The sequence below is a fragment of the Aulonocara stuartgranti genome (genome assembly GCF_965226115.1).
Source record: "Aulonocara stuartgranti genome assembly, chromosome: 23".
NCBI lineage: Eukaryota > Metazoa > Chordata > Actinopteri > Cichliformes > Cichlidae > Aulonocara > Aulonocara stuartgranti.
In genome coordinates this window covers 40,426,568-40,436,965 of record NC_138958.1, presented here as the reverse complement: position 1 = coordinate 40,436,965, position 10,398 = coordinate 40,426,568, and the positions used below count along the sequence as shown (strand labels likewise).

At 42.6% G+C, this 10,398-nt stretch overlaps 1 protein-coding gene across 6 annotated transcripts in view; it reads right to left on the bottom strand.

Moving 5' to 3' along the window:
• Positions 1-150: 150 nt before the first annotated feature.
• mcf2la (mcf.2 cell line derived transforming sequence-like a) overlaps positions 151-10,398 on the bottom strand; it is a 57,586-nt gene continuing 47,338 nt past the window's right edge. For 4 of the 6 annotated variants that reach the window (XM_082523310.1, XM_082523308.1, XM_082523309.1 and 1 more), the window contains 11 exons: positions 9,840-10,061; positions 9,657-9,749; positions 9,497-9,575; positions 9,303-9,378; positions 9,093-9,199; positions 8,790-8,882; positions 7,802-7,876; positions 6,337-6,446; positions 6,109-6,221; positions 2,874-2,977; positions 151-2,714 (listed from right to left, as the gene is read on the bottom strand). In XM_082523310.1, the coding sequence (XP_082379436.1) occupies positions 2,635-2,714; positions 2,874-2,977; positions 6,109-6,221; positions 6,337-6,446; positions 7,802-7,876; positions 8,790-8,882; positions 9,093-9,199; positions 9,303-9,378; positions 9,497-9,575; positions 9,657-9,749; positions 9,840-10,061 (1,152 nt within the window). In that variant the 3' untranslated portion in view covers positions 151-2,634. Of the gene's footprint in view, positions 2,715-2,873; positions 2,978-6,108; positions 6,222-6,336; positions 6,447-7,192; positions 7,268-7,801; positions 7,877-8,789; positions 8,883-9,092; positions 9,200-9,302; positions 9,379-9,496; positions 9,576-9,656; positions 9,750-9,839; positions 10,062-10,398 lie in introns of all 6 variants that reach the window. The other 2 variants (XM_082523311.1, XM_082523313.1) reach the window with 2 other exon arrangements.

Genomic DNA, 10,398 nt, shown 5'->3' with positions numbered 1-10,398 from the left:
GGTTGAAATTACACTTCCGGATCACAATTAATAATTAATTCCACTGTCAAATTCTCTCTCTTCCTTTTTTTGTTTTTAGCTGACTTCAAAAATAAACAGCTAACCATTAAAGATATTTTAAAATTCATAATAATAGAGAAAAAGGCTAAATTCAATAGAGGAAACCATTTCAGACTTTATTAAAGCTGCTTTTCAATTTACATACAAGTCAGAATTACATATTTACAAATGTACATGGATATGTCTTGTAACAAGTTTTAAATCGTAATATGCTGTTATATCAACAGCATATTCAGTAGATGTGCAATAGGAAAATAAAGACAGTGGGTGCTGCAATGTGCTGCATAAAAACAAACTTAAAAAATAGAATCCTTTCTCATGTCTCCAGCCTCTGAGTCGAAAAAGTACAAATTACACGGTAAGATTTTATTTGGGTGACCAAAAAAACCAAAAAACTGACGACTTTAGTGCCCATGTCAGCTTTCTCAAGAGGGCAGAATATAAACTCTCACAATGTACAACAGGTAAAAAATAGTTCTCCAGGAGGTTTACAGGATGGGGCTTATGAAGTACATGCCACACAGAGTGATGATATACAGAGAGATAGAGAGACTCCTCTTAACAATATACATGCTCTTTAGGGGAAACAGTGTGAGGTATAAGAGGACACATCTGTACAAGTGTAACATTTATTTCTCAGCACGTGGACGCACAGCTATGCAAGCCACAGTTTAGCTCACAGTTTGACATCGAAAGGCCTGTAAACTGGTTTGTTTCCTCTTCCTTTACGTTCAGTGGGAGGATCTTAAAAGAAAAAAAGTGCTTCTCAGCAAGTTCTTGAGAAGCCAATCACAAGCACTGATTTTAGTCCAATTAAGAAAAAAAATCTAAGAAAAAAAAACTGTTAATCATGGCTTTGTCGAGCAGGTGGACAAGCTGGTTTCCTGTTTGAAACAGTGTCACACATTCAACAACGCAGGTGGAAAAAGGAGCGATTGTTTTACAGTGTACCTCGTGGATACAGTAAAAATCCTGGGATATATATTTAAAAAACATTTAAAAAGCAAGGTGTCATTCAGTGTTCAGAATAGCACAGGTTTCAGAAGTTGCGTGCAGAACAGCTGGTCGTCAAAGGCGGTTGGCATCAATCTACATCAGAACAGTGGACGTATCACATTTTCTAAACTAGTTACTTAACTGTGACGTTTACTCAGCTACATTTTGGTGTCAAGTACACAAAGTATTGCTCTCAGGCCGGAGGTGCAAACATGTCGAGCAGGTCCGGGCCGTGGTATTATTAACCCAGCTTGCGGAGAAGCAGCTACTGTCACATGCTTGAATGGGGCTGGTTGCACAGAGAGGAGGGGGGAGGAGGAGGGGGACAAAGCCTGCTTTTGTTGCTGCGGTGCAGACCAAAGATAGGTGAGCACGGTGACACAAAAAACAGACACACATTCAGAACACTGAGATTTGGGCCGCGACAGCTGTTTGAGCAGAGGCTGCACATGTGTCTGAAAAACTGATCGAACTGCTGTCTGTTGTCAACACAAACAATCAGGTGAGTGTGCGCGCGCACCCACACAGACACAAAGGCAGGTATGCAGTCACACCTGTCTGCCTACAGAAACGTCTTCCTGAGAGGTAAAAATCCAGAGCAGTGCACTGGCGGGTTGCTCAATCCCTCATAGGAGGAAAAAGATTCATTTAGAATGAAGTGCAAGACACCTGACCACCAGGTTGTACTGTTGTTGACATTCACCTAGTGACTGCGTGCGGTTCTTAATATCATAAAAACAGCTTTTAAGGGAAGCTCATTATCCATGTGTGAGGAATACAACGTTCTTTAGTAGCTTCAACAACACAAAATGCCTGCACGCAATCAACCTGCTCACTTTTCCTCCCAGATGTACTGAAAGCATTTTTCCTCTTGCGGCCGCCTGCTACTTTTCACAGTGTGCGATCAGCGACTGACACCAAAGCCAGCGTTATCGGGGGTCTGATGGTGTTTGTCTACATAACATCCTCCTGCACAAGAATCTGTCGCCGTGCTGCGATGTCGTCATCGACTTGAAGGGGTTCGACTAACCAGCAGTTCTGTCCCCTCTGCAGACGGCGCGTGTTTAGTGCAGATGTCCTTTCTAACCTCTCCACATTAATGCTACATAATCACTAGGCCTGGACTGCCTGTTCAGTCAGTTATTAGACTGCGGACATTTAGCTTTAAAGAAGGCCTCGCAGGAGGTGATACATCACATGACTTGTGTGCCGAGGAATGACAGATATCCCTGATATTTCCCTCTCGCTCGAAGGAACGGCAAAAAAAAAAATCTATACTTAAATTCTACCAACATGCTGACACCTTTGAATATAAAAACAATTTTAAATGACAGTGCAGTTTTTCTAAATACTCTGGAAAAAGGGGGGCAGTTAGCACTTAGCCAGCGCTGGCTGATCTGCAGAGAAAGTTTTGGTTTTCAGATGGATTTAGAAACTGTGACGTGGGTGACTGTCCTCCTGTCAGACCAAACTCCAGCTTTTTTTCTTCTTTGTTTTTTAAGCATTTTCCACCTGTACAAAATGATTTTAGGTGCAGTGATTTAACAAAAAAAAAAAGCTGGGAAGACCTGACTCAGGTCAGGGTTTGATGTCGGAGAAGCTGGTGTAGGTCTCACTACAGCTGGAAGAAGTGCTGAGGTTCCCAGAGACGCTGCCATCTGCAGGACAAACACACAAACAGCAATGCTCTGTTAGAGCCAGACATTGCAGGGGAGAGTAATAGCGTCATTGTGCCGTATTGCTAGGCAACAGGTACCCATACTGCAGCGTTAAGGGAAAGATATGAATGTGTGTACTTCCTGTTCGTTGTAACCGACCTGAGCTGCTGAGTGATTGAGATGACTTGGACTCTGAGATGAGGCTGAGGAGGTTTGCTGCTGCCACCCAGCCCTCCTTACTGGTGCGAAGGTTCTTTACAAACCTGTGAAGGAGTTAAATAAATATATATATTTTGAGATAAAATTACAGGACATTTTACATTAATAAGCCACAACATTAAAACCACTGTAAGTGTAATATACAGCACTGATGATCTTGTTATAAAGCAATGGTTAGTTAGAAAATCTTGGATCCTGGTATTTATATGGTTGCTGATGACACATATATGTAAGCATTAGTGGTGCAACGATATTCGTATCGATATTGAACCGTTCGATACAGTGCTTTCGGTTCGGTACGCATATGTATCGAACAATACAACATTTGTAATTTATTTTATCAACTTTCCTTCTGACGATGCTGTCTGTGTGGAGCGCTCAGTGAATCTGCGTTCGACTACTCCGCCTAGGCTGCACTGTCCAGCGCAGATCCACTGAGTGCTCCACACAGACAGCATAGTCAGAAGGAAGAGCGCAGGGCACCTCCCCCACCCTCATTCAGATCTGGCGTTTGGAATTATTTTGGTTTTCATGTGACGTATGACCCTGAAGGTAAGCAAGTCATGGACTAAAGTAAAACAGTATGTTGGATGTGCCATGCAATGCTCAATTACATGGGTGGGAACTAGTGTGTTAGCGCAGTTAGCTCGTTAACGTGTTGGCCGTCTAGCCCCATGCACGGGGCGATCGGCGGTAGCTCGTTAACGGAGATTTGCCGTGTTGTGGTGTTAAGGTCATTTCAACGAGATTAACCTGAAAGCACTAGTGGGAACACAACGAATATGACTGCACATTTACGCCGACATCATCCTAGTGCAAAGACAAAAACAACAAGCATGCTACTAACTTTAGCCGAGTCATTTAGACAGCTGTTAGCACATGATTCTCCTTATGCTGCTGAGAATATAGCCCAGAAGAAGCGGATAGTATAGCTTTTATTTTGGAAAGAGACATTTCTCTGTAATAAACTCTCTTTTCCAAAGATGCATGATTCCTCAATCAGATACAGGGCTTGCAAAATCGCTAGCCCGACGTCCTGGGGCTAGCGATTTTTTCAGTCGGGCTACCAAAATCTATCTCTGCCCTGCCCGTCGGGCTATTGTAGGGAAAATATATGTCAATGCTTTTGCATTCTTTCAGAAATGTAGCTGGGTAATTATGTCATTGGCATCGGTGAGCCACTGTCAATATGTGACATATTGAAGTCGCGTTTGAATTTGCGCTTGTTTTTTTGCTTTCACTTTGCAATCGTGCGAACTGTGTATAGAGAGCGACAGCACTGATCTGTGAGTGATGATAATTTGTGCACCAATTCCTCTGACATCGTCTTATTAATCGTTAGCTTACTATGCAAACATGACAAGTGAAATCTCCCGCAGCTTACACATGTGAGAGGTTGATCGCGCAGAGAATCGCTGAGCTTATGTGAGTGCCTGTGTATAAGCAGCAGGATTTATATTTGACTACGATGACCTGGATGACTGAGAACCTTCACAGACAGATATATATATTTTAGTTCTGCTGAGCCAAATAAGACAGGTCAGGGTGAAGAAGTGACAGCCAAAGAAAAGCTTACCACAAAACGGAGAAGTTATGACAAATCAGACTATAAGGCAAAAAGAAAGTGCAGCTTTATGGTTTCATGGACAAAATAATTTCTGTGGCTGCAATATGACGAGCTAAATAACCAGGGCTGCACATAAGTGGTCCGCAGGTGCGCATTCGCTGTCAAAATAAAAAACACGCACAAGGGTTAGGGTTAAATTTAAAAACTGTACTTTTGAGTTAAAATATTTATAATTTTAATAAATGACAAATTAAAAAGGCATGAACATTTTTTTTGTATCGAAAAAATATCGAACCGTGACACCAAAGTATCGAACCGAACCGAACCGTGAATTTTGTGTATCGTTGCACCCCTAGTAAGCATTGCTACCGACCAACCAAACCCCTCCAATCCCCACGCCCAGGGGGAGCAATTCTGGAATGCACTGACTGCACCTCACCCTGAACAGGACCCAAAGGATCCTGGTACCATACAGCACAGGACATTTCCACAATTTGACCCAGTATCCTGATTGCTTACAGCTAGTTTTGGTGAGAAGTTTTAACATTGCGGCTAATAAACAAAGGTCGAAATAGAAGACCTATGACAGTTACTCTCCATTTACATGTATGAGCACTAAATTCTCCCGAGTGCGAGTGTTTGTGTGAATGTTACACAACGTTCTTAGTGTGTGTGTGTGTGTGTGTGTGTGTGTGTGCGCGTGAGAGAGAGACTGGGAGAACGAGGTTTGTAGTAAAAAGCATTTTGAGTGCTCAGTCACAGAAGAAAAGCCTGATTAAAGTACCACTCACTGTCATATTTATGTTATGTGTCACATCATGAAAGCAGAGTGAACTTGTTCCTTTAAGAATGAAAGTTCAGATTATATTCCCTCGCAGAATTAGATGTGTATACCGTCAGCTTTTCTTTATTCTAGTCCAGCGGTCCCCAACCCCCGGGCTTCGGACCGGTACCGGTCCGTGAGTCGTTTGGTACCGGGCCGCGAGAGTTGAGGCTCAGGTATGAAATGTATAGTTTTCAGGGTTTTTATCGGTTTTCAGTGTTATTTTGTTATCGTTTTTATCGTTTACTCTGTTTTCCTGGGTCTTTTCACGTGTGTTATGAATAAATCTTCTTTTTTTCGGTACTGGTACTAGTTTTATTTTGTTGTATTTATCCGCGACACCTTAAAGGCCGGTCCGTGAAAATATTGTCGGGCATAAACCGGTCCGTGGCGCAAAAAAGGTTGGAGACCGCTGTGCTAGTCCATTTGTAGTCTGCTTAAAAGCAGTGTTCGCATTTGGAGCCCTTAAATTTGGCGGCTATACTGAGAAGTGTGTGCAGTCACAAATGACCAACTTTTACCCTTTCTTTGTGGCACAGATTCGACACAGTCCTGGAAACATTCCTCAATCTTGGGTCTATAGTGTCACACATTTGCTCCAGAAGACACCCACTGTGGACCTCTGCTTCAAGGTGTGACATGTGCATTCAGAGATGCTCTTCTGCACACCTTGCTGGTAACAAGTGGTTATTTGAGTTACTCTTTCCTCCCTATCAGCTCAAATGCATCTGGGTCCTATTAAAATCCATTTAAATTAAGTGTTGTTTGCTTTTGTTTTTTTTTACCACTGTCCCTCCTCTCCTTCTCTGATCAGCTGGACCATGTCTCCACTCTTAACAGACAGCTCCTGAGGTCCTGCTTTCTCGCAGTCTGCTACCACAGTATACTTTCCTGGAGCCTAAAAGGATCAAATGTTAACAACTTTACCAACTTTTAGAACCACACTTTAACATTTTAAGCTAAAAAAGAAATAAAAATACAGATCTATAATAATTCTTCATTCTCAGGCTCACCAGCTTCTTTCCTACTTCGTCCTCGGGGTCAGAGTTCATGGGGTCCTCGCCGCTGGAGTACCCATCGTTCTCTTCTGAGGCGTCCGCTGAGAGAGACGCCTTGTTCCAGCCTGTAGGTTGGATGATGGGAAAATCAGAGAGAGAAAAGTTCAACACACAGACAAAAAAAGGGACAAAAGGAGAGAAGTGAGGTCGATCTTTATCACAAAGCTCCATGTTAAATCAAGTGAGATTAGATGTTTGAGCTCAATAGTGAAGTACAGAAAAATGACATGAATGGATCAAATATTTGCGAAAGCCACACAAATCTCCTGTGTGGAGGGTAACCCCCTCCCCCCCAAAAAATGTGATCGATCAGATTATGAAAAATTTATCTGTTTAGATACAAAAACCACACACACTCCTCCAAAAGTCACAGAGAAGATCATCAGACAGAAAGAAAAGGAGGACCTGTGATCAGAAAACAGATTTCAGTCACCTGCATTTGTTACAAGGCTGCTCTGACTCCCAGTGCCAAAAAATAGTTGCTGAAGCGGCGTACTGTGTACAGCACCACAACAACCCCAAACAAGCAAAAAACACCCGACAGTAGAAGAAGAGGCAATGATTGATTTGAGGTCGAGTAGGCACCGTGCAAAAAGATTTAGCCTAGAACTGAGACTTCAGATTTAGTCAGGTTGAATCTTTAGATCTCGCTCCAATGTGCAAAAAGACAGTAAGACTCGGTAAAAGGCTAAAGGACTCCCACGGCAGATACACGCTGCGACACTTTACCTCAGTTCAAATCAATCACGAGCACCCACAAACAACAGCAAACACCCCACTGTGGCTGCTGATGCTCAGAGCAGCTCTGTACCTCGCCGCTTGCTCTGTAACAGACTAGAGGTGCTCATCCATCTGACTCTGCTCAGAGTGACGTGGGGAGCCGGCTCTGAAGGGGAAGAAACGGCCAGCAAAATGATAAAAAATAAATAAAAAAAATCAGTGACAACGGCTCAGCTGATCAAGCATCACTGAAATGCACAAGATACCAGACATGTAACAGTGATGATGATGATGATGACCTGTGGATGAAGGTTACAAAGTTGGTCTATGCTGTGCGACTATCTGCATGGGTGAAACTCAAACCAGCCTTTGGAAACATTTCATTGGTCTAAATCGTAAATGCACCAGATTCCAATTGGGCAGTTTTAGCGAACAAAGCAACACAATACAAATATATTACTGCCATTTTAGCTGCTTCTATTACTCATTTGAAGACACGCAGATAGTCGCTATGATCAGCAAGAGGATGAAGAACAGCCTCTATATTGATGGACCGATGGGTTGCTACAACGTTACACCCCGTTTGTAACGAAACGTGTCAAATCTACATTATGGAGACAATCGAAGCAGGAGTACATCGTGGTCAAGTGAGATGGCCTCTAAAAATGAAATGCTCCCTCATAATGGGGCGGAAATATACCTTTGAACCCAAACGGTGTGGGATCGCTCTTTACCAGGTGGCGTTTGGAGCTGTGCTCAGGGCTCAGAGTCGAGCCTGGCCACACAGGAAGGAAAGATGTGAAGGAGGAAGAAGAGAAGAAAAGTGAGGGAGGACAGAAGCGAAAAGGAAGCAAGAAATTAACACTAACGTTAGAAGTTTGTACATGATGTGAACAGTCTTAGCTAATCAATAGCCAAACACACACACACACCATTACAGTGGTGGATACTCAAATTTGGTCAAAGGTATAAGCATGAAGCTAAACCCTGTGAGCACACAAGCACAACTCAGCTGCTGTCCAAACTCCTGCTTTAGAAGAGCAGCCAATCAGAAGGAGGTTGTCTTAAAATCAGTAGAGCTATTTAAAAAAAACAAAAAAAACAAAAAGTCTTGTAGCAGATAGGCCAAAGTGAGCATGTGCAAAAAGGCCCGCTATAGGCTAAATAACTGAACTGAGAGCCCAAGAATTTAAAAAAAAAAAAAATGAAGATGTCACCTTTACAAGTCACCTTTAAAGTTTTGACTAATACTGCTTTCACGAAGAGGAGCTTCTACTTCACTTTCATCTCTACTCCAGTGACTAGTTGTATTTTTTCCAATATAATTTAAAAACCTTAATATTCATTTTGATTCAGCCACAATGGCAGTGTTAAACTTTCACCACCAGGAGGTAGACTGTCTCCAACATAACCATCTGGGATCATGTGTGCTCCATTAGGCCGTGAAGCAGGTTAGACTGGAGGAGGCCAATTAATTATTGGGCACCGGGTAAAAGCTCAGACAGAGGCTCACATTCAGAACTGGATTCTGGATATTAGTATTCTTAGTTTATATAGCGAAGGGTGTTTCTTGCTGATAATCAATTGAACTTTTCATCACTGACAAACGACATACTGTGACGGGCCACGCTGAGCTGTTCTTAGCATTATCCTTCCTTTAAAAAAATGTTTGCATTCGCTAATGTTACCTTTGGGACTCTTGAGATTGCTGAAGCCCTGCAAAGTAAAACGCTTTTTAGCCACTGAGGACCTGTCAGTGGTCGGACTGGTCACCGGCTCTTCTGGAAGCAATGATTTGAAATGAGTGCAGGACAAGGGAAGCCATGAAAAGAGAGAAGAAGCCCCAAACAGGGGAGTGGAGAGGAGAGAGAAAGATGATAGATGAAGACAAAAAGAACCTGGTTTAGTGGGAGTTTAGAGCACAGCTTAGAGTAGAGACTTAGATAAAAGTGTTATTGTCTTCGAAGATGCTGTTTAACTCAAACATCTACCTTTGTGTTTCGGCGAGGATGACGAGTTGCTGTCAGAGGTCGGGGCTGGCTCAGTCTTCTTCTCCTCTTGCTTCTTCTGGTTCTTCTGACCGCTGCTACGGAAAGGGCTGCAAAAAGAAAAAAGTTTGAAAAATAGACGTATGTTTGATTTTTTTCCTTATTATCTCTAATCTGTCTAATGAGTCCTTACGTTACATATAAGCCACCAACCTGAGAGAGATGGAAGTAGAGTTGTTGCTGGTGGGACTTGGGGACATAGAGTCTGAGCTCTTCTGCTGGCTGGCATCTAAAACATACAACAACAACAACAACAACAACAACAAAAAAAAAGTATTAAAAAGGAATAAAATAGGTTTAAAAAATAAGCACTTCTGGAAAAGTTAAGAAAGAAGTTTTCACAATACCTCTGCAGGCTTTGAGCTGCTGAGTCAAAACTTTGCGGATCTCGTTCACCCATGCCGTTTTAATCTCTGGCGTCGGGGCCTAGATTAGAACAAGCGTGGACAATCATTCCTCATCTCTAAAGGTATGATTAATAAAAGCAATCAGGTCGAACGCCCTTACCTGCACTATAAAAACTTCTTCTCTCGAGTTGCACCAGATCTCAAACTTCTTGTTGTCTCCCTTGGCATTCTCTGTGATGCCCACCGCACTCATCTGAAAGAATATAGAAAACTTAAACACTAAATCTTTACTGCTACGGCACGGCATCGACCTTCCTTTTAAAAATGGAGCAAGCAGGCTCACACTGAGGGAGTGTTTGAAGCTGTAAGACGGAGCTTTCTCGTAGCCCTCCCCGTTCTCCTCTCTCCTCTTGCAGAAGAGCAGAGCCTTCTGGTGCAGGAACAGGTGCCTCTGCATGGGCTTAAACCTGGCCAGGTCCTTCACTTTGGCATGACCTTTCTTATGCTCGGTCCACACGCTGAAGGAGCCCTGCATCAGCAGACGACCCAGCTCTGACAGGTTACCCTAACAGGGTGAAAAGACAGATGCGTGTTTTTGCATTGCACGACCTCTCTGAAAGCCGATAAATAAAAAATTCTGGTAGCTTATTGCCAAAACTGTCCTGTAATTATAAAGCAGAACATTTTTGTTCATTTACTTTTTTGTCATTTAATACCTATTACTCGTCAGTGGGACAAGTACAGTATACATACAGTTAAATCAATTAAAACATTTACACCTTCCTTCACATTTTCTAAAACCTTTATTGGGCAAATTCTGGCTCCTGGACCTTATGTTTCACACCCCTGGTTAAAGTTTTGCAGCATTGCAGTTTTGAAACTGGCCACATGATGGAGCTATT